Source organism: Odocoileus virginianus, chromosome 1 (assembly GCF_023699985.2).
Source record: "Odocoileus virginianus isolate 20LAN1187 ecotype Illinois chromosome 1, Ovbor_1.2, whole genome shotgun sequence".
Classification (NCBI taxonomy): Eukaryota; Metazoa; Chordata; class Mammalia; order Artiodactyla; family Cervidae; genus Odocoileus; species Odocoileus virginianus.
In genome coordinates this window covers 55,399,544-55,423,815 of record NC_069674.1, presented here as the reverse complement: position 1 = coordinate 55,423,815, position 24,272 = coordinate 55,399,544, and the positions used below count along the sequence as shown (strand labels likewise).

Genomic DNA, 24,272 nt, shown 5'->3' with positions numbered 1-24,272 from the left:
AAAAATACCATTAGAGTGACAGGGATAAAAAGTAATACATAAAAAGAAAGAGCAAATAACAAACTGACAGTTTCAATCAATGGAAAAAAGCATAAGAACCATTTTCCTTCTTTCCCATCTTTCAACCATAAGCCTATCACAAGCACTCTCAGTCAGCCTTTCACATGACCAGATCCAGACACCCTAACCTTTAATAGGCAGAAATACCAGAGAGAAGGGAAACCAACCCATTACATCTCTCCCATTTATCTTCTAACTACAGTTAATGTGCCCTTATCCTGTCCACAGACCTACCTACTCACCTAAGAACTTCTTCTGCATCAACCTGATCCGATTAGAGACAGAACCAGAATACCCAGGAGATAGAGGGGAAGGAACAGGGACTGGGAGATGATCCAGAAGGAGGATATGCCTTGTGGTCTCACCCTAACGTGTGCTGGGACCTCAGCAGTAGCATAGTAGGAAACAGGGAGTAAGCTGGGATGCAGCAAGGCTATGGATCAGCTTAGCCCCCACAGGGGAGACAGCAGATGACTTCTCCAGCATCCAGGAGCAGGATAAACTCCAGTCCCTGTGGATACAGTGAAGTCCAGTCTTTCAGATGAGGAAAGAGGGTGTAGAAATGTTTCTTATGGTCAGGCATGAGGTGCCACTTCCTGCAGGTTTAAGAGACTTCAGCCACTGGGCAAGGGAAGGAGAGAGAGAGGCCACCAGGTGAGAGTCAGGGCCAGCAGGTTGTCAGGGCCCCAGCCAAGCTCTCTAAGGCTCATCACATGGCCCCAGTGCCAACAACGAAACAAGATGGCAGACGGAATGCTGGTACTCAGGGCCTGGGTCAGCGAGAGCCAAGGCCTCCCGGCAGGGGAGAGTTAAGGGTGGAGAGCAGGTGGGAGGTGTCAGTCATCGCAGCTGGGCTAGGCTGAGACAGGCAGGGACACACACAGAAAGGAGGCAAATTGCAAAAGTACATGCGCGCGCACACACACACACACACACACACACACACACAAGGGAAAGCAGACTCAGTGATGGAGAGCAGGATATTGCAGAAAGATGGGAGCTGAGAGCTCCGTGTGGAGTCCATAAAATGAAAGTGAAGACAAGAGCCAGTGGCTTGGGATTCATCTAAAATGTGAAAATGCAGACACCTTTGGAGCACAGAGAAGGCCCCACGTGTCACTGTGACTTTAATGGCGATAATAAGCCTGCGGTTTTCCAGTCCTGGGATTCACTCACCCACCCAGAAACATAATATATTTTCCCTCTACGACAAGAAAATTGAATCTATCTTTCAGTCTAACTGATCTGAGGTATAAGTGAAAAATAGGACTGTGTTCTATCACCTTCAATCTTTCTCTTCGCTCTGAGATAGGCCCTATTATTTTCCTTTATTTTTTCGGGCGTGAGAGAAGTGTTAATGGATAAGACATCAGTCATTCACCCCTGAGATGTGGGAGAGCCTGGATTTTGTGTCCCAGCTGCAGCATGAAAGTTGAATTGCCACTGGGGTGAAGTAGGAGGGGAGCGGATGGGGAGCGGGGGATGTGGTAGAAGGCCAGGGGGTGGGAGGTGTGAAGAGAAAATAAATTATGCCCCCAGATTTTGGGTCTACAGTTGATATTTGGAAAGACTCTGCATGAGCTTGCATTTGGTGCTTATCACTTTATTCTTTTGTACTTCTTTAACTTGCACCAAAAGCACCAAAAATAGAGCCCATCTATTAATGAGGGCTCAAATAAGAGAACTGGTGGGCCATGAAGGGGTATAACATACTAGCTGTTCCCATTAGATGGCTGCCCAAGCATTTGTGGAAACCTTCATTTCACCAAACTATAAAACAGAGCATGATCAGACCTTCAGACACTCAATTGTCCTGTCATAATTGGAATATTTATTTAATTGGGTCAGACTTCAGTGTTTCATAAACACAAAAGGAGGATTTAGTCAACTACACCTTGCATGCTCTCTGGGCCCCAATTTGGATACCATTGCCAGGAGAAAGCCACTGCTCTGCCAAGTCCTTTGTTAGTGGTGTTCTGGTCCATAGGGTGGCCTGTATCCCTCTCCCTGGAATCCTGCCCTAGCCCATGATAAGAGCTCAAGATGGGAGTGAACTCCTTAGGGCTTCTCCCCAACTCTGGGTATCAATTTCTAGGGAGCTCAGAAAGAAGGAAAGCCTAGGCTTCCTCAAGAGCAATACCAAGTGCAAAACCCGGGAAGATCCCTGGGGACACCAGCCTTCTGCAAGGGAGGCAGGATCACCCATCAGGGTCCCTAGTTGGCTGCTGCATCTCTGAGTGCATGCCACAGGCCAGATCCCTCTGTTTTCCAGGCCAGCTCAACAAGGACGTGACCTACGCGCATTTCTACTCCTTCCTGAACTGTCTCCAGGTGAGCTCACGCTGACTTCTTCCAAGGCCATGTTCCCATGACCTGCACCATTCTTCTGTAATCAAAGTGTTTTCCTGCTCTCAGGTCAGCCCCTGCCACGGCTGGATGTCTTCCAACAAGACGCTGCGGAATCTCACTTCAGAGGTAGGGCTGTCGTGGATCCTTTGATCCCATCTTTGAGTATTCTCTACCTGTATTTGCTGCAGGATTTTCACTGGGGGTGGGGTTTTGGCATGGCAATGGCCTCCAAGTTGGTGAATTTAAAAAAAAAATTCAAACTCTTGGATGCTTGAGGAGCCAAGAGAATGTGGGGTGCCCTGTCTCCCCACTCTGCCTCACTGAGCCTGTCATCTTGCCATGGTTCTCAGTCCCTGTCTCTGTGTGTGCCTCTCTTGTATGCACATTATGCATGTACGCACACTCACAGATGTCTGTGAAAGCTTGTCCTAGACATATTTTGCAGTCAGAGAAGTGAGCAAGGTTAGGTATACACAGAGCTGGAAGTCTCCCAAGGCAAGGGAGGACCAGATGCCCCAGAGCCTTCCTTTCTTCTCTGAAAAAGATTCCCACATTTCTTTCACAGATGGTAAATAATCTCTTTGGAAGGGATTTATTTAAAAGTTTTTACAAGGGAAATATGTTTCAATTTTTTAAAACTTTGGAATGTAAAACAATACAAAAAAACATTAGCAAAAATCACTCAAAATCTCACCACCCAAAATTAATATGTATGTCTTTCCAGTATTACTTTCATAGCTAGTCATTTTGGGGACTTTGCCTGCATAGTATCAGAACACATGTATTGTTTTATACCTTCTAATGTTCATAATTATTCCTCCACATCATAATTTTGTAATCATTTTAGAATACAGAGTACATGAATATACCATGGTTTATTTCATCACTTGGTGTTGGACATATGAGTTGTTTCTAATTTTCCACTATGTTATATAGCACTGTGATGAACCTTTTTATATATAAAAATGTATGTCTTTGTGTAGCATGTCTATTTTCTTAAGATAAATTCCTAGAAAATTATTGGGTCAAAGAGTACACCAGATCTGATCCGTATCACCAAATTGTTCTCTAGAAAGGTTAAACAAATTGACATTCTCAATCACATATCCCATGGCAATACTCTTTATTATCACGATTGTTCATCTTTTCCTTGACAATACCATGGGGAGAAAATGGTATCTTATTACTTTAATTTGCACTGATTTGGTTCCTAATGAATTTTAACAGTTTTGTATGTTCGTTGGCCATTTGTGCATGAACAGAATTTAATATGCAGAGCTGCTCTCTGCTGATGACTTGCAGTGGGGGTGGGAGTGGGAACTATTGATTTCTTTGTTCTGCCTGAATTATCTCCCTAAAGCCCAAGTCTAGGTTTCATGAAATTCTCCCTGTTTCCTTTGTATTCAGAGAGCAGAACAACTCTCCACAACGCTGAAAAAAATTGCAACCAGTCAGAAATTTATGAACTTTGACCTTTTCTACTTAGATTTCGACTTCCAAAAAAGTAAGTTTTGCTTGGTTTAGGTATTGACACAAGACAAAAGCAGCAGCCACCATTTAGAGCCTTCCTGGGCAAGGTGTTTACAAGTGAACAGACAATAGCATGGACAGGGTCACTGTTGCCCATTCTGACACATTAATAGCTCTGAGTATTGGAAAAAATAAAGTATGAGACTCTTTCTGGAAAGGTGGAAGCTTAGCATCACCTCCTTATTTCACCATTATTTTAGAATCCCGGCAGCAATAGAGCTAGTGACCAATCGGAAACAGCTCTGGGCTGGGAGTCAACAGGTCAGTGAAATCATCTTACTTATTCTTGACAGTTTAGTAATGCCCCGCTTATGAATGGGCTAAGGATGAGTGTGACAAGCCTGAGGCATAAGCTCATGTCTCTTCCCGTGGGCACTGGATTCCCTAAGGACTCAAAGCAAGGCAGATTCCCAGCCCCCACACAGGATAAAACAAATCAGAGTCTCAAAAGGAGGGACTTCAGATGCCTATGGCAAAATGAACAAACCATATCCCAACTTTCTGGAAAGAACACTGCTGCTGCTTTTCTAGCACTCTCTCCAAACACTGGGGTCACTGATGAGTGGTCACAAGAAAGCAAGCATGATTACTGGATTTATCCTTTACATCTTGACTCTGAAGAATTATTATCTATTGACTTTAATCCTTCCAGTCCCATTTTCATTTCTAAGTAATTGTTACACAAGACAAAAGCCTCTGTTGTTTGACTGCCAGCTGAGATGATGCTAACAAAAAGCTTTGCAGTATGTGCAAAGGATGGATGATTGCTCATAAGGAGTTTATCATTTCTATCTCCCCACCACCAACTCCCCCAGCCCAAGCATCTGGGATGAAGCAGATGGCCATCATGAATTATCAAATATTGCATTAGCTGACACGTTTTGCATTGTAGACTCTAGTACTTCAATTCTGAACATCTTTTCAACAAGACTGATCTCTCTTAACTAGATTTCCTGCCTAGGTGATACATATTTCCCTCATGGGGAGAGACATTTTGATAAATAACTTCTCATTAAAATGCAGAGTTAAAGCCTCATTAATGAATTCCTGGTGAAAACAAATGTACCACTAAGAAATCTTTGATCATCACCAACCCTGAATGTAGATAAAGTTTTTAAAAATATAATAATGCCTAGCATTCACTAGAGACTTTCTCATTTCCATAGTAATCTCTAGCTCTGTCATTTGTTATCTTTGGGACTACTGGAAATTCCCTGAACATTTTCAAATTCTCCTTTCCAGACCTGGAAACAGAGACACTATATCTACATAACAAGTCTTTGTGATGATTGTGTGAAATAATGTATAATCCTCCTAAATGCCATGCCTGGAACATAACCAGCACCCAGGAAAGAGCACCATTCTCTCATACCCTGGCCACTTAATACACAGTTCAAAATGAACAGGATCTATACACCAGGGTGGCCAGGTTATAAATGCAGAGCCCCAGGCCCCACCCCTAATTAGGACCTGCCTAATCAGAGTCTGTCTGCATTTGGACATAATCCGCAGATGATCCATACACACATTAAAACCTAATCAGTGGGGCTCCGATAATGCTCCAAGATTAAGAACTTAGTCACTTAATCATCATATTTTTACTAAGCCCTCCTATGTGCTGTACAGGTGCCAGGAATATAGTTAACAAAACAGAACAGTCCTTCTCTTCATGAAAGATACAGAGAAAATGGCTTCCTCCCAGACCCCATCCTTACCAGCACTCCACATACTTGGAAGCAGAAGTTCCTTAGCACATCCTTTTTTTTTTTTCCTCAGCACATTCTCATCCTCAGAGCAGCAGTAAATGCAATTTAAAAGTTTCAGTTAAGCTGAACATGCTACATCAACCTTTCTGAGAAACCTCCTAGGTATCTCTCCTTGTTTGTCAATTCTCATCAATAGTTTAAGGAACTTCCTGAAATTTTTTAATTTCCTGATATTGAAGGTCCAGTTTTGGTACAGGGATTTCTTTGCCTTCTCCATATGAGGTTAGTCTCCACTACAGAAGACCCAGTGGGAGGGAGAGGGGAGACAGAGGAAATGGTACCCTGGGATCTGCCTCTAGAAACATCCAATACAGCATCCCACATTTAATAGCTACATGCCACCATGTGCACTTCTGAAAGAACTGGAATTTCTATCTAGTTTTCAGGAACTATGGTGACGTCTTCGCCTATGCTCAGTGTTAGATTACTCCAAAAGGAATGCCTACCTTGAGACTTTAGCATTTTTCCAGGGCAGGCAGAGGGCGCATCCACCCCAAGATCCATCTCCATGGATAGCCTCCAACACACGCACTTAGTCATGTCCAACTCTTTGTAACCCCATGGACTGTAGCCCACCAGGCTCCTCTGTCCATGGAGTTTTCCAGACAAGAATACCAGAGTGGGTTGCCATATCCTCCTCCAGGGGAATCTTCCCAATCTAGGGATCAAACTCGCATCTCTTGTGTCTCCTGCCTTGGCAAGCAGTTTCTTTACCACTGTACCTCCTGGGAAACTCTATAGAGTCATTTATTAAATCTGCAGTCTCAGTAGTCACATGAAAATCTCTGGTCTCATTTCTATACTGCATTTGAGCATCACAAATGTTACTTTCATATGTAATTCACAATTGTACACCATGAGACAGAGCAAATGACTGAGGGTCCCTGTCCCTCGAGGCTAGACATGAGACCTATCTGTTCTCCACTCTGACAGCCTAAGTCCAGCTCCAAAAGATGATTGCTCACCTCAAAGACTTTTTCTGTCTCTCGCTGACTCATCCTCCAACTGCTTATGAGCTAAACAGAGGCAGTAATTTTTTCTCCCTTCAGGAAATGCCAGCTTGAGCAGGTGATGTCCTTTTTCTTCATCTCTACCACACCTCCCAAATGGGGAAAGGAAAATGCCACTTGACTGACAAGGCCATTTTTTCACTGACACTTTAAATATTCCACCAGCTGCCCTCAGCTTCTAAGACAATTCAATTAGAATAAACCTGGTTCCCCCATGTGTGTTTGTAAAATGACCAATAACAATGAAATCTGACCAGAATTCAGATTTCTCTTTAAGTATCTGCTAATATTGCTGTTCATCAAGGGGCAAGCAAATGTTCTACGAGTCTTCTCCTGTGATTTCTATTGCATCTCTGAAAAACTGGTCATTAGCAAAGTTTTGACTTTACCAATAAAGAAAATACCCTACGTACCATATCCCAAGAGATCGTTCATACTGATTCAAGAGCTTTAAATCAGCTGTTCCAAAGAATAAATTAAAATTCATATGCCTACAATGATGTAAAGTAATTAGCCTCCAACTAATAAAAATAAATAGAAAAAAAAAATTCGTATGCCAATTTTTAATTATGGTCCCAGGTAGGAAGGAAACTGACCAATATACCATAATACCCTGCTTCGACTTCCCATGCCAAAATCAGTCAGGAAGAAATAGAGACCACTGTCTACCACTGTATTTATTCTAAAGAGCAAAATTTCACCCTGAGATAAACAAACTAAAAAGGGTCACATCTAACTCTGTCTGGTCATAACACAGGTGAAACCTTAAACTCTTGCCTGTGAGTTACTGACTCTTCCTATAAGTGTTGTAATTCTGATGTCTACAGATATTTAGTGACTGGTAACCCTCAAAGACAGAATATCATGTGAGAAAATAATCCTACATTATGAGATCAAGCCTCCAAGAGAGTAGAAGGAATGACCATTCCTTTTCATTTTAAAAACAGTCATTAATTCTGATGACTGAATTTGTTCCATGAAGTATAATATCCATCACCACCTCTCCCTGCCTCTAAGGGAAATAGTTTTTCATTTAGTAGTTAGTAATGCACATAATTCTTGCCTGGAGAATCCCATGGATGGAGGAGCCTGGTGGGCTACAGTCCACGGGGTCGCAAAGAGTTGGACACGACTGAGTGACTTCACTCACTCACTCACTCACTCATTCAATACACATAAAAGTCAAATCAAAATGGAAACAGCCTAGACTAACTTTAAGCCTGGTTAAGACTAGTACTTAATCACACTAGAGAAACATGGGTATAAGAAGTCTGGTATTTATAATATGGGGCTCTCAGTAAACATTTCTCTCCAAGAACACCATTTTGGCTTAAACTTATAGGCTCAAATTTGTTTCACTTATGGGCTCAAATTTGCTTTCCACTGTGGATTTTCCAGCTTTCTAGATCACTGTAATTCCTTTCTGAATGTTCTCTTAGCCAGTAAAGGCACAAGTTTAGATTGAATTTGTTGATTAACCTTCTCTGCAAACAAGGAGAGCCGGAGAATACTGTAAGGAACTTCCTGCCCCTGCTGGATCAGAGGATGTGTGAGTGGTCCAGGTCAGACCCATGCCTTGCTGTCCATCTTGTTAAAACAATCCTCATGTCTTATTCATCCAACTCTACAGCTTCTCAGCAGGCTTTCTGAGGTCTTTACTGGGCTTGCTTCCCATTGTCTAACACGGACTGGGAATTATGTAACACTGGATCAAGATTCTTTCTCTCTTTCTTTTCTTTATCACACTTGTTCAGCATAAGGGAAACCAAACTAAAAATAAAGGGCGAAGCAAGAGAAAGGATTGAAAAGTTCAGTGAGAACTTGGGAGAGGTGAAAGAACACGAGTAGCATAGAAGCGAGGTCACCTCTCCTGTGACAGATAACCCGGGAGGCTGATGTCTTAACCTGGGCTGGACCTTCCTGCATCATTATTTTTTGTTTTAGAAACTCTTGGGACTGCAAGACAGGGATAAGGCCGATCATACAGAAGAGCAAAAAGTATGGAGGGGGCTCAGTAATAGGTAACACTGACTTTGAAGAAACGCTTCCAAATGCCTGGTGCTCCATTAAGGGTAATTGGTTGGATGTTCAGATTGGCAGTGACTCAGAGAATCAGCGTAAAATTCTAAAGCATAAAAGCAGGACCCCCCTGAAAAAAAATGAGTAGGAAAGTGGTCCATGGTCCCCTGGTCAATCAAAGAGGAGAAGGAACAGCCTGAACCAAACACTGGGAACTCACAGCAGGTAAGCCAGATGAGCAGAGCTGGGCTGGAGCAGCATTATGCACCCAGGACAGCGCAGCCCCACAGGTGTGTCAGTTTCAGGTCCAGAGGTTAAGGTGCAGCAGCCAGAATTGAACCTGAAGCAGAAAATCTGATTCCAAGGTCATGCCTGAAAAACAGAACAGCCAGGCAGACTGAAGCTGGAGCCAGGCAAGCTTGCCCAAGGCTCTGTCTTTCACAGCGTACCTGTGGCCAACTGCAAGAAACTGTTGAGGTCTGCAAGCTGACTCAGCAGAATAAGTCTTCTTAAGGATTAGTGTGGTTTCAGCATCATTGCAACTCTAAGCTTCCTATCAGAAGATCAGATATATACTATTCCTTCAGAGAAATATATCATTTACCAGCATGAAGCAGTCTCTCCCTTGGGACCACATGTGGAGGACACCGTGGACAGTGTCCTTGATTGAGTTTCACAACAAATGCAAAGGCCATTTTCCAATAGCTGTTTCTTCTAGAACCCTCCAAAAAAACCCAGTAAAACACAAAGTATAAGAGGGTGGCTCAGTGGTGGCCATTCAGGCAGGGGAAAAGCCAACAGGAACTGGTGATCCAGTGTAAGACTCCAAACCACCAGCAGGAATTGTCTCCTGTGCTGAGAAGGGCAGCAGTATTTGCAGCCCCTCTGGGGACAGGGATTGGACCGCAAGTATAGATGGCCTGGCGTGATATTAGAACTAATTACAAAAGCAGCATAGTATTGATTCCGCTCCAGGGAAGTCCAGCTTCTCTTGTCCAGTGAGAGCCCCTAATAGAATTTTCATTCTTCCTTTGGGGCAAAGGGAGATAAACAGTGGGGGGAGGTGGGTGGGCAAGAGGGCACAGATCCCTGCCCTTGAGTTTTTGCAGAGTGAGGAGGGAAGATGGAGTAGGAAATGGCAACCCACTCCAGTGTTCTTGCCTGGACAATCCCCATGGACAAAGGAGCCTGATGGGCTACAGTCCACGGGGTTGCAAAGAGTCAGACACAACCGGGTAACTGAACATATACACACGAGGAGGGAAGAACTGGGGGAATCACAGCTGTGCCAACTCCCTTCTCAGGACACCAGGGAAGTGAGGACATGGTGGGCTACTCTAGTAACGGTAGGTCTCACAGTTTTCTCTCTGGAGATTTTCTGGGGATTTGAAATTTCCTTGAGAAATCCTTATTGACAATATGATTTTACGATGTAGAGTTCACTGTGCTGTTGCCTTGGGGCAACTGACATTCCTGGGTTTCACCCCTGTTGAAGAACAGTTTTATTGCTGCTCATCATTTTAAGGCTCATAGTGTTTTCTCTGTAACTCTCCTCGACATGAGATGTTGAGATCATTTTGTGTAATTGTATTTCTGAGAACTATGTGAGTTTTAATGATGATGGCTTGACACATGCAGGCAGTGTCTGGAAATGGCAACCCATGAAAGGAGAGGTTAGCTTAATAGTTTCCTCTTGTTTCTGAAATTCTCTTCTGGTCACTGAGAAATGAGATGGACTTAAATTACTGTTGAATATTTTACAGCTCATCCTTCCATCCCACCCCCCTTACTCTACAAACTACATTCATCCAACACTCTCACACATTTTTCTTCTTGAGTTAAAGGGAGAAAATGATACAATGGAAAGATCACTTCCGTTCAGAAGACCCTCATCCTGAGACAATGACTCAGAGTCAGATGTGGCTGGGTAAACAGCAGCCCAGGAGGAGCATCCTTCACAGCCCTTATTCTGGGTGTTGACCATTGCTCAGAAAAACGTGTCTCTAATTCTGTGTGTGTCCGCCCTGCAGTTGTGAAGAAGTGGCAAAAGAGAGGTGGGCAGCCCTGGCAGCTCATTGAACCCGTGGACGGATTTCACCCTAATGAGGTAAGAGCAGTCACGTGATGGCTGCTGAAAGTTTATTTTTTCATTATAATTAATGCATCCATATGTTCATTTTTATCCTGTTTTATTCCAGAAAGAGTTTGAAGTGATGTGAATACATGTGTAAGATAGAAGATAAACATAAATTAAATTAATACTCATTTTAAAGAATAAAGTAAAAGTCAGAGTAAAAGGAAAATAAGATAGAAATAATACCTGGATTCCTAACTTAATGTTTACAGTTCATAATTTGTTCCAGAAGTTCCTAAGGTACTGCCTGCAAGGACCCACAAAATCAGCTCCAGGCTTTCCAAGGGGCTGATGCAAAGATAGGCATAAGTCATGGCCTTCAAAAGATGAAAAAAAAATAAATTAAGTATTTAGAAAAAAAAAATCAGAAGGATTCCTGGAAATGAGTTCTGTGAGAAATTTCTTCTACAGATCATTCTAGAAAATGAGGAGAATTGTATGAGAGGAGAACAATGCTCTTGGCAATATCCTGCAGTAAAAACTGTTTGCCATCTAGGATTCCAACTACTTCTGGAAAGTAGTTCTGCTCTGGTCTCTTCACAGAGCAAGGGGAGCTGGAAGGTGGGATGCTGTCCCCTCCTGTCCTCATTCTGTCCATTATCCTGGCTGGAGTTAGGGAAGTTCCTCTTTTATCTGTTCTATATACTGGACTTCTTAATAATATCTCTTTATATAAAAAATAGAAAAAGGAGTGGGGGTGTGGGTAGCTCTGCTACTTGTTAACGTTTTGGTCAGTCAGGCCACAGGAGGCCTGATCATCCCCTCAGAAGCTTGAAGAGAACCGCGTTCTCCTTCCCTCGAGTTCTAGGTCCCATGGGTACCCATGGGCAGGGCTAAGAGTTGTCTCAAAAGAAAAGGAAGAGTGCCACTCCATCATCACATGGATGGACAGAGGCGTCCCTTAGATGCTGGGTCAATTTTAAAGTGCATGTTAAACGCCCATGTGTTAAATAGCAACAACAAAAAATATCTAAGTAACGCACTTCAGAATATCTAAGTTTCCTGTGTATCCCTTGGATATGTTGATCCAAGAGAATTATTGGCTAGAAGCTGCTTAAATATTAGAGCTTGCCCCCTCCCCCCGGTGATGTCTTTGGTTTTAGAATAGTTCATGTGGAGACCTGCTTTCTGGCAGTAATGAGGTAGTAGTTCTTATCGTTTTTTGTACATCACAGAATTTTACCCTCTGATTCTACAGAGAACAGGGACAAGAGGAGATGGTCAGATAGGGAGTAATGAGGAACAAACTAAAAAGAAAAGGGTCAAAGACAGCTTTGTTGTATCCCTTGGGACATATCTGTCTGATCTATCAAAAGAGTATTGTGTCCCTGACTCTTAAAATAGCATTAGGGTTCAAGTTCTGTCAAATTGGGGCTCTTTCTTGCACTCAAACGGCTTCACCAATAACTGATGGTTGTGAACAGAGTCAAAAGCTGAAAATCAGTGTGTGCTATAATCTTGAGTCATTCCTGAGAGATTCGTTCACATGCTGGGAGTGGGTGATAGAGTGGGCCACAGTGGGCAGAGCTATGAATAAAGTAGATGATAATGGAGACATATGCCCAAAGCCTAACTAGTTATCCTGTATGTTGAGCTGAACAGTCTAGATGGCAAACTGCCATCCAAGAATGTTTACTAAGTGCCTATCCGGTATCAGATACAGTGAGAAGTCAAGGATGAACAAGAAACTACCCCTGCTGGTTAAGGAGATTATAGGATAGAGTGGGAGACTGGGAAGTAAACAGATAATTAAATGTAGTCAGTGCCTCTAATTTGCAAGCACAGATGCTAAGGGAGCATTATAGGAGATGGGATGGAGCAAAGGGGTATGAGAAAAAACTTTTGGAGGAGGGAACTCAGAATTAAGACTATGAACTTGCCAAGTGACAGGAAGAGGGAAGGGGCTGCAGAAAGTGTTCTGAGCCAAAGAAAGTGCAAGGGCAGGGACATGATACCAAAGAAAGCACAGCACATTGGACGAAATAAAAGTGCTTCAATGTGGGTGAGACACAGAACATGAGAGTGGAGTGGAGAGAGAGGGATCAAGAGAGAGATTTAGGGACAGATCACAGAGGGTCTGAATGGGAGTTGACCTTTCAGATATGGAGAATGGGGAGCCATTGAAGGTTTTTTCAGCAAAAAGGAAAAATACCCAGACTTAGGGCTTCCCTCACGGCTCAAATGGTAAAGAATCTGCCTGCAATGTGGAAGACCTGGGTTCAGTCCCTGGATCTGGAAGATCCCCTGGAGAAGGGTATGACCGTCTGCTCCAGTATTCTTGCCTGGAGAATCCCATGGACAGAAGAGCCTGGCGGGCTATAGTCCATGCGGTCGCAAAGAATCAGACACAACTAAGCGACTAACACTTTTACTTCTTTCAGTTTGTGCTCTAAAAAGATACCTGAGGTGGCAGCATGGAGAATGATTTGGTCCAGAGGGAAGGAGACCTGTTTGGAGTACACTTTGTGTGGGAGAGTGTGGTGGCCTGAACAGAGGTAGTGAGAGTGGGAGAGAGAAAGCCTCTATTGGAGTGATTCAGACAGTTAAATCAACAGAACATGGTTGTTTATTGGATGTGAAGGTGAAAGAGAAAGAGATGCTAAGAACTGGGAAATTGGATAGATGATTCCATTGCCAGCTGAGATCAAGAACACCTTTAGGGGGATAGGGTGGTTTGAGGAGGTGTTAGTAAAAGTTGCATTTAAAGATCCTATAGGATGTCTCTGCAGCAAGCTCAGGAAGGGATCTGAGTTCTAGATACAGATGTGAGCAGCATCAGGACAGGGTTGTGGCTTGAAGCCTTCAACAGAGCCTCCGAATGTCCCTATATACTCTCCTCCCAATGGCATGCCCTATAGCAGAAACCATGTTAATGGATTCTTCTAGACCATGGGGAAGCTATGGGAGTCCACCCCTTTTCCATCTTGAAAGAGCTAGTTGGTCAAGGCTGAGTCACAGGACCTCATGTTTATGGCACAGACATAATACCAACCAAAAGAGTAGACTCGAATCTTTATCAAGTGCCGCCTCACCAGCTCCTGTACATCTGAGCTAAACAGTTGATACTGGCCCCTCCCGCCAAGAGGGGAGCAGGCTTTATTTTATTGGCCTATTTCTTTCTAAAACCCTGCTGGAGAAGCAGAGGGGGACAGTGTATAATCACTATTGATCCAACTGTTCCAATTTTCTCAGAGACAAGTGTAATTAAGTATAAACATGGATTTTGTTGAAAAGTTCAAATTTATGATAGATATTAATTTTTGAGCCAGATTGTATTCACCATCTAAGTGACAGTAAGCAAGTATAAAAAAATCCTGATATACTAACAATCACTTTCTTTTTTTATCTCATTCCCAAAATGTAGAACAGAATTTTAAGAAATACCATCTTCATTTTAAGGGGGTAATGGGACTAGAAGAGTATAATGCCACACCTGCTAATTGAATGGATTTGGTGGGTAGGAAGGAGATGACTCACAGAATTGGACACCTGGATGAAAAGACGTGAAAATACCAAGTCAAGGAACTCAGAAAAAGGAAAAGATTCAGTTCAGTTGCTCAGTCGTGTCCAACTCTTTGTGATTACATGGACCACAGCAGCCAGGCCTCCCAGTTTATCACCAAACTCATGTCCATTGAGTTGGTGATGCCATCCAACCATCTCTTCCTCTGTCATCCCCTTCTCCTCCTGCCCTCAAGCTGTCCCAGCATCAGGGTCTTTTCCAATGAGTCAACTCTTAGCATGAGGTGGCCAAAGTTTTGGAGTTTCAGCTTCAGCATCAGTCCTTCCAATGAATACCCAGGACTGATCTCCTTTAGGGTGGACTAGTTGGATCTCCTTGCAGTCCAAGAGACTCTCAAGAGTCTTCTCCAACACCACAGTTCAAAAACATCAGTTCTTCAGCACTCAGCTTTCTTTATAGTCCAACTCTCACATCCATACATGACTACTGGAAAAACCATAGCCTTAACCAGATGGACCTTTGTTGACAAAGTAATGTCTCTGCTTTTTAATATGCTATCTAGGTTGATCATAACCTTCCTTCCAAGGAGTAAGCATCTTTTAATTTCATGGCTGCAGTCACCATCTGCAGTGATTTTGGAGCCCCCCAAAATAAAGTCTGACACTGTTTCCACTGTCTCCCCATCTATTTCCCATGAGGTGATGGGACGAGATGCCATGATCTTAGTTTTCTGAATGTTGAGACTTACACCAACTGTTTCACTCTCCTCTTTCACTTTCATCAAGAGGCTTTTTAATTCCTCTTCACTTTCTGCCATAAGGGTGGTGTCATCTGCATATCTGAGGTAGTTGATATTTCTCCCGGCAATTTTGATTCCAGCTTGTGCTTCATCCAGCCCTGTGTTTCTCATGATGTACTCTGCATATAAGTTAAATAAGCAGGGTGACAATATACAGCCTTGACATACTCCTTTTCCTATTTGGAACCAGTCTGTTGTTCCATGTCCAGTTCTAACTGTTGCTTTTCGACCTGCGTACTGGTTTCTCAAGAGGCAGGTCAGGTGGTCTGGTATTCCCATCTCTTTCAGAATTGTCCACAGTTTATTGTGATCCACACAGTCAAAGGCTTTGACATAGTCAATAAAGCAGAAATAGACTTTTTTCTGGAACTCTCTTGCTTTTTTGATGATCCAGCGGATGTTGGCAATTTGACTCTGGTTCCTCTGCCTTCTCTAAAGCCAGTTTGAACATCCGGAAGTTCATGGTTCACATATTGCTGAAGCCTGGCTTGGAGAATTTTGAGCATTACTTTACTAGCGTGTGAGATGAGTGCAATTATGCGTCAGTTAAAGCATTCCTTAGCATTGCCTTTCTTTGGGATTGGAATGAAAACTGACCTTTTCCAGTCCTGTGGCCACTGCTGAGTTTTCCAAATTTACTGGCATATTGAGTGCAGCACTTTCACAGCATCATCTTTTAGGATTTGAAATAGTGCAACTGGAATTCCATCACCTCCACTAGCTTTGTTCATAGTGATGCTTCCTAAGGCCCACTTGACTTCACATTCCAGGATGTCTGGCTCTAGGTGAGTGTGAGTGATCACACCATCATGATTATCTGGGTCATGAAGATCTTTTTTGTGCAGTTCTTCTGTGTATTCTTGTCACCTCTTCTTAATATCTTCTTTTCTGTTAGGTCAATGCCATTTCTTTCCTTTATTGAGCCCATCTTTGCATGAAATGTTCCCTTGGTATTTCTAATTATCTTGAAGGGTTCTCTAGTCTTTCCCATTCTGTTGTTTTTCTCTATTTCTTTGCATTGATCGCTGAGGAAGGCTTTCTTATCTCTCCTTGCTTTTCTTTGGAACTCTGCATTCAAATGGGTGTATCTTTCCTTTTCTCCTTTGCTTTTCACTTCTCTTCTTTTCACAGCTATTTGTAAGGCCCTCTCAGACAGCCATTTTGCCTTTTTTGCATTTCTTTTTCTTGGGGATGGTCTTGATCCCTGTCTCCTGCACAATATCACAAACCTCCATCCATAGTTCATCAGGCACTCTGTCTATCAGATCTAGTCCCTTAAATCTATTTTTCTCATATCCACTGTATAATCATAAAGGATTTGATTTAGATCGTACCTGAATGGTCTAGAGGTTTTCCCCACTTTCTTCAATTTAAGTCTGAAATTGGCAATAAGGAGTTCATGATCTGAGCCACAGTCAGCTCCCGGTCATGTTTTGGCTGACTGTATAGAGTGTCTCCATCTTCGGCTGCAAAGAATATAATCAATCTGATTTCGGTGTTGGCCATCTGGTGATGTCCATGTGTAGAGTCTTCTCTTATGTTGTTGAAAGGGGGTGTTTGCTATGACCAGTGCATTCTCTTGGCAAGACTCTATTAGCCTTTGCTCTGCTTCTTTCTGTACTCCAAGGCCAAATTCGCCTGTTACTTCAGGTGTTTCTTGACTTCCTACTTTTGCATTCCAGTCCCCTATAATGAAAAGGACATCTTTTTTGGGTGTTAGTTCTAGAAGGTCTTATAAGTCTTCAGAGAACCATTCAACTTCAACTTCTTTAGTGTTACTGGCCAGGGCATAGAGTTGGATTACCATGATATTGAATAGTTTGCCTTAGAAACGAACAGAGATCATTCTGTCGTTTTTGAGATTGCATCCAAGTACTGCATTTCAGACTCTTTTGTTGACTAGGATGGCTACTCCATTTCTTCTAAGGGATTCCTGCCCACAGCAGTAGATATAATGATCACCTGAGTTAAATTCACCCATTCCAGTCCATTTTAGTTTGCTGATTCCTAGAATGTCAATGTTTACTCTTGTCATCTCCTGCTTGACCACTTCCAATTTGCCTTGATTCATGGACCTAACATTCCAGGTTCCTATGCAATATTGCTCTTTACAGCATCAGACCTTGCTTCTATCACCAGTCCCATCCACAACTGGGTGTTGTTTTTGCTTTGGCTCCATCCCTTCATTCTTTCTGGAGTTATTTCTCCACTGGTCTTCAGTAGCATATTAGGCACCTACCCACCTCGGGAGTTCATCTTTCAGTGTCCTACCTTTTTGCCTTTTCATTCTGTTCATGGGGTTCTCAATGGAAGAATACTGAAGTGGTTTGCCATTCCCTTCTCCAGTGGACCACATTTTGTCAGGAGAAGATTGGAACATTCTAAATTTGGGGTATCTGCACTATATCCAGTCACTAGATCAAGTTTATGAGTTCTGATCTCAGGAGAGGGGTCTGGCCTGGAGACACAGGTTTGGGAATCACTTGCTTCTAGTTGAGAGTTAGAGACACTGGCAGGGATGAGGTTGGCCCAAGGGATCAAATTATGAAGAAAAATAAAGATCAAACAGGATTAAGATTCAGAAGGTGTTTTAGTTGTCTACTGTCACATACCAAATGATTTTTAAACCATGCACATTACTTATCTGACAGTGTCTGTGGCCAGGAATCCAGGCAATGTGGGTTAACTGGGAGTCCTGCTCCACTGTCTCCCAGGCTGCCATCAAGGTGTCTGCCAGGGCTGGGTGTCATTTGAAAGCTTAACTTGGATCTGCCTCCAAGTTCACATGCAGACTTTAGTTCCTTGAGGCTTATGGAACTAAAATGTTGCTATTTCCTAGTTGGCTGCTGCTCAGAGGCCACCTGAGTGATCTGTTTCACAGTGAGTACAAAACAGCAACAGAGAGTATCTGCCAGCAAGACATAAGTCACAATGGTACACAACCTAATCTCAGAGTAGCATTCCATCACCTTTGCCATATCCTAGAAGTTAAAAGCAAGTGTCATGTCCCACCACACTCCAAGGAGAGGGATTACACAGGTGTGACTGCCATGAAGCAGAAACTATTGGCTCTCCCAGCAGGACCCACTGGCAAGAAGACCCGGGAGATCACTAGATGCCTATGGAGACAGCTGATGTAGTAGAGAGTTGGGAATAGCTGTCAAACTGCTGACAAAATGCAAAGAAAGTTTGTCCTAGAAAAGAAACATCATGGTAAAGACCCAAGACCCAGATATGTGGTCTGTGGAAGGTGCAGCAATTCTATCTGTTCAAACGTCCACCTTTTAAAATCTTTGCAAAGTTAAATATCTGAAAAGGCACTTAAAACATCTCTGAGTCTAAAATCAGACAATAGTAAACAGGAAACGTGGAAAGAATCACAAACATATCAGGTCCAGTTTCCTTGACTATGCTGAGACTCTCTAGTTAAACATTCCTGACATCTCCTCCCTTTAGAAACTCCATCCAACAAAGCTCTCTGCAAAATAGCCTCATCTGCTCTCATCATGCATGGAGCAACTCAAACCAACCTCTTCAAACTCTCCCTGCAGGCAGTGAATCTTCCATGACATCAACTCCCTCTTCTTTCTTGAGCCCTGATGTGTTTACACTGCTGGAAGCAAACGTCTATATATATAATCAGTAGGTTGGCTTTAAATCAGTTTAATAGCCTCTAGATCTTCATTTGTCTCAACACCTAAGTCCCTGGGACCCCAGGTCCATGGCAGACTTGTGGAGTCCCCCAAAGAAGGCAGCTCTCCTGGCAGTGGGGAGAGAGAAGAGGAAGGGCCTCTGGGCCAGGAAGCCCTCAGATAGCAGTCATTTAGGCTGGTCATCCATGTATCAGGGACCATGTTTGTTCAGTTTGCTTTATACACCACCTGGGAGCAGTGGTCTGAGTGGTCACACACTAAATCAGCTCGGACAGGCTGGAGCTAGAAACTTACGTTTTTCCTTAAATGTTTTAAAATACAGCTCATACCACTATCACATTGTAAGCTTACAAATTTAAAATTAATTGGGAACAAAAGCAACCAGGTCCAACAGATTGTGTTTCTGAACAGATTAAGAGGCCAGAGAAATAAAACCATGCCTTCCCTGTGGTGAGGGCTTCCCTGCAGGCGTTTAAAATCAATCTTACCAAGATAGACTGGATGTGTTCTTCCTGCAGAAAAAATAAATTCAGAGATTTTTCACTTTGGTCTGGTAGAACCCCAGTGTTAAATTTAGCAATTTACAAGGTTGGTCATAAATCGTTGGTGAAGTCTATATAATCTTGCTCCGAATTGCATTTATTCTTTAAAAATATTACAAAAAGGAAACAACAAAATTCTGTAAAGCAATTATCCTTCAATTAAAAAATAAATTAATTAAATATAAATATATATTACAAGGTAGTTACTGTTTAGGGTTTGTTTTTAATGGCTGTCTTACTAAAGAGTTCCATTTTTGTAACAAAGTATATACAAATATCTTCTGATCTGAAGTGGGAGTGTGGAGAAATCTCAGATGATGTCCAGCTATGAGCACTGCTTGGCTTCTATCATGTCTGCATATGTGAGCAGATCATGAGCATGTAGGCTGAAACTGGCATGTTGTATTTGCCTGGAGGACCCATACTGCCTGCGGAAGAACTCATCATAAGTACAAATATGGTTAGGCAAAGAAGCGTGGCTCAATTTTAAATTGTCATCAGGAGGGAGAGCAATTCTAAAAACCACATGATGGCTGTCACCAAGGACTGAATCAAGGAACAGCACCAAGTCCCCACCCTCCAACTCCCCTTTCCATGGACACATGCCCGAATCCTAGGGAAAGCAAAGGCTGCAAGTAAAAACTGGAAAAGCTGCTCACCTAAATACATAAAACAATGGGAGGTTAAGTTACCCTGCCTGGTCACCCCTTCTGTGAGAGTTTCAAAGAGGAAACTTTGCAGTGGGCCAACAGCCATCACATGGTTTTGCCACCATGAGGGCTTCTGCAGCAGGCAGATGAGTGGGTGCCAGTGCCCCACGTAAGCACTGGGGCTGCAGGGGTGCCTGCAGACCAGCACCAGTGCCCATCTGATAGGGACTTACCCAGAGTAAGGGCCACACTGCTAGCACTGAGTGGCGCCTGGACCAAAGCAGCACCGCCCTTGTGGCAACCATCTGGACTCCGCAGCCGGGGCCCTGCGAGAGCACAGGCAGCTGAGTCACTGCCAAGGAAGAGACAGGAAGAGCCTGACCCTGCTCACCACGATATTCCACTCACCCAGGACCCTACGTCCCCTAGCTTTCTGCTGGTTTCATTCCACGCACGTGTCTAGCGGGGTTAGTGAATGAGGCAGCCTGTCAACCCACCCTGGGCTGCAGATGCTGTACACACTGACAGCAGGAAACCATCTCTACCCCTGTCCTGAGGACAGATGTTAGGGAGAAGTATGGCAAAAATCTCTATCGGTGAAATAAATTAGTTTACATCTATCTGATGGAATATAGTGCCATGAATAAAAACGATAGAGATCCACTTTCAGTGACATGCAAATATGTTTGTAATATAGAACAAATTAATAAAAGCAGATTAAAGATTGGTGGGATGATTACTCAACTGAATGCATTTGTCAACACTCATGGAACTGTTTACCAAAAAGAGTTAATTTTATTGTGTATAAATTATTCCTCAAAAAGAGAAGATTATAAAATATTTACAGAGGGATTCAATGTATGTATGTGTGTGTGCGCATGTGTGTGTGGCTCAGAAAGGCTTAATGCTAACAGTGACTCTCTATTCAATTAAGATGCATTGTATCCTGTTTTTCTTTTTGCTTAACTGTCTTTTAAATTTTTTCTCAGCTGAATAGGTGTTGCATTAACATTTTAAATTGTGAATAGGGAAGCACAAAAGATATTTGTGTTCAAGGACCAGCTCATCCAGGGTAATGAGGATAGCTGAGCCTTGTCCTGAGCAGTGCATCATGGGAGTTACCAGAGAAGGTTGATTTTAAGAAGCTCATAGTAGGTGCTCAGTACACGTTTCTCAGACAAATGAATAATTATAGTGGGTCATTTTATCACAAGTGTCTAGTTTAGTAATAATGATGCCACTTTCATTTTAGATCCAAAATATCAGCAGTGGACACTCATGAATATTTTAATCTCCATTAGAGTGAAGCCAACTAATCGCTTTCAAACCAAACAGCTACCCATACTCACATCTGAGCTCTTTCCTTTTAACTTTCCTCCACTTGCCCTCATCCCCATCTCCTCCCCTATTAATTCAGGCTGGGAAATAAATGACCACAAGTACCTTGGTACCACATAATTATTAGGAAGACTGCTTAGGTATATCAAGGTAAAATGTAAAAACCAAAAAATAAGAACCCGTCTTTTTCCACAGACCTAGAAGGAGGCTACTCTGTTGAGAAGTGGCAGAAAAAAGTCTGAAACCAGTCATCTCTTTTGAAAACACACTGACTGCTTTAGTGTGTGAGAGATGATCAGGTCTTTCAGTAAACCTGCTGGCCTGACCGCCTCTTTAGGTCTGAGTGTGTGTGTGTGTGTGTGTGTGTGTGTGTGTGTGTGTGTGTCTGATTCATGTTGTATGTGGGAGTGGCAGGTGGGGTGTGTGTGTGTTAGACACCACACAGATGTAATCAAGATTACATTGGTGCATGCATGGAATTTGGGATCTACCTCAGAAGGCTCAGAATGTATTAAAATACCAAAGATATTTAATACATCGACTCAACCAGTTCTAGTTTTTTTCTAAGTGCTAAAATCTTACACACAATTTAGACCCAGATAAGTCATTAGATCATTCACTCATTTTGCAAACGAGAGAATTTCAGCCCACAGAGTAGAAGAAGGCTGCCCACATCCACAGGGAGCTGGCAGCACTGCTTACTGGCAAGATGAACAGGATGTGCCCTCTGAAGACAATGTCCATGTGCTTCTGAATAAGTCAGGGACATCACTGAGCATCCGCTCTGAACAATATGTTCCCCTCTGAAGCCTTCAGCAATCACATTCCTCTATTCATTCAGCTTTAACCACCCTCCCCCCACCCAACCCCAGGGAGATGTAGCCATCTGGGGCCTGAAGGCTTGTCCAAGCCCCATTTGCTAAATGAAGGCATTATCTGCAGAGAAAGACTCCTCATCAAAGACATGTTAATGACAAGCCAGAGGACTGAACACCAAGAATGGATCGTGGTGACATTGTGAATAAAGGGACATACAACAATGGAACCAGGGAGTGGGCATTGGGCTGGAAGAGCCGGGGACAGACCTGTGAATTAAGCCTGTACATTCCTCATCCTGGCACTCCAGCCACACTCTTTATGCCCACAGCCCTGCCAGGGGACCCATTCAGCCCCATGTGCCAGGCACCCCTGGGTCCCCACCCAAGGACCGTTCTCTTCTGTGCCTCTGAGCTTTTGTGTGTGCTGCATCCTCCATCATGTATACTACGTCCCCCTTGATCCATCTGGTGAATTCCTCCTTGAAAATTCAACTCAGCCATCACACTCTTCAGAGAGGACCTATCCTTTCCTCCCACCCAGCAGAGTTGCCACCTCTTCCCCTTCCAGGTGTGAGTACCCCTCACAGCCCTCCCTGTGGCTTTGGTAGCATCATTCTGCATGTCTCAGTCCCTCACTAGAGGGAGTTCCTTGGAGGAAGGCCTGTAGTAAGCCTGTAGTAAGTGTTAGCTGTCGACAGGTAAGTGCATAAATGGCTTTCTGAGAAAGTGTATTTGCTGTCTATTACCAAATAACAAATTTCCACAAAGGTAGCAGCTTACAACAATACACACCTGGTTCAGTTTCTGTGGGTCAGAAGTGCTGGCACAGTTTCACTGGGCTCCCTGCTTAGGATTTCACAAACATCTACATTCTCACTTGGAGACTCAACTGGGAAAGATTTGATTCCATACCCACTTGGATTGTTGGCAGAATTTATTTCCTTGTGGCTGTGGGACTGAAGACCCAACTTCTTACTAGATGTGAACTCGAGGCCACCCTCGGTTTTCTGCCATGTGGCTTCCCAACATGGCTCCTAACTTCATCGGCCCAGCGAGGAGGTCTCCAGAGCAAGTCTGCCAGCAAAGCAGAGTCGTAGATAACACAGCACAGTCACTGAAAGGACATCCTTTACTGTGCTCTGTTGCTTAGAACCAGGTGATAGGTTCCACCCACATCAAAGGAAGGGGGTCATACAAAGACCCAAAAGTAGGAATCCTTGGGAGCCAGCCTAAGGTCTGCTCACCACTCAAAGAATAGAGTAAATCTTGCCGATAAGTTCTTTACTTTGGTATAATCCCCCTTTTACTTTTCCTTTGGGTTCTGGCTTGCAGGTGGCTTCACAGCTGTTTGCAGATCTCTTCTGGGAGAAGATGCAGCGCCAGTGGCCCCACGTCCTGGGAAAGGAGAATCCATTCAATCCCCAGATTGAGCAGGTGTTTGGAGACCAAGGGGGGCACTGAGGCCCCAAGGACATGTGCTTCTGGGGAGGCAGCAACTTGGGTAAACTCATTCAACAAATGGTTATAGGGGCTGCTTGTCACAAACTCACAGGACCCTCTATAGCAGGATCTTGTTTTTCTCTCATTTGAGAGCTCATCTAAATAATGGTGTGACTCTGTGCTTCCAGGATCAGTGCCCCTGTAGCCCTCAAGTGACCTTGAATAAAGTGCTTTGGGTGCCATTCCGAGTGACAGAGTATCTGTCTGTGCCCTTGAGCAGCTAGTTGTTCTAAAAAATAAATAAGAACTCAGCTTGAGTGACGTTCAGCAACTTACCCAGGGTCTTGGTATGTCAGGAAGTGACCCTCCTTCTGTGGCTGACTCCTTAAAGATGGCTCTTCCCAGGAAGGCTGCTGGCTGGCTGCCAAGGCCTCTCACACCAGAACATGAAACTACAGGCACAAAATTAGGTAAAACTTGAATACTTATTTAGAATGAGAGAAGAAATCACAACAAATTACAAATTTTTAGAAGTTAACAAATATAAGCTCCTCAAAGTCTAGGGGAAAAATGACAACTTTTCTTTATTTAAAAGATTTTCTTACATTCTTTGGCTATATAATCTGATCGCCTCTTCCTATAATAATGATGTTGTAATATGATTGTTTATAGATAGAACAGAAAAAACTTTTTCTTATTAT

The 24,272-nt window shown here is 43.2% G+C and overlaps 2 protein-coding genes across 4 annotated transcripts in view; one reads left to right on the top strand and one right to left on the bottom strand.

The window, feature by feature from the left end:
• LOC110151469 (small ribosomal subunit protein eS7-like) overlaps positions 1-6,579 on the bottom strand; it is a 187,461-nt gene extending 180,882 nt beyond the window's left edge. The window contains exon 1 of the mRNA XM_070468475.1: positions 6,152-6,579. Coding sequence (XP_070324576.1) covers positions 6,152-6,245 — 94 coding nt within the window. The 5' untranslated portion in view covers positions 6,246-6,579. The remainder of the gene's footprint in view (positions 1-6,151) is intronic.
• Positions 1-23,813, top strand: part of AOAH (acyloxyacyl hydrolase) — a 178,368-nt gene extending 154,555 nt beyond the window's left edge. For all 3 annotated transcript variants that reach the window (XM_070468474.1, XM_020902451.2, XM_020902437.2), the window contains 5 exons: positions 2,333-2,391; positions 2,476-2,535; positions 3,817-3,913; positions 10,765-10,841; positions 23,464-23,813. In XM_070468474.1, the coding sequence (XP_070324575.1) occupies positions 2,333-2,391; positions 2,476-2,535; positions 3,817-3,913; positions 10,765-10,841; positions 23,464-23,592 (422 nt within the window). In that variant the 3' untranslated portion in view covers positions 23,593-23,813. The remainder of the gene's footprint in view (positions 1-2,332; positions 2,392-2,475; positions 2,536-3,816; positions 3,914-10,764; positions 10,842-23,463) is intronic.
• Positions 23,814-24,272: the final 459 nt, after the last annotated feature.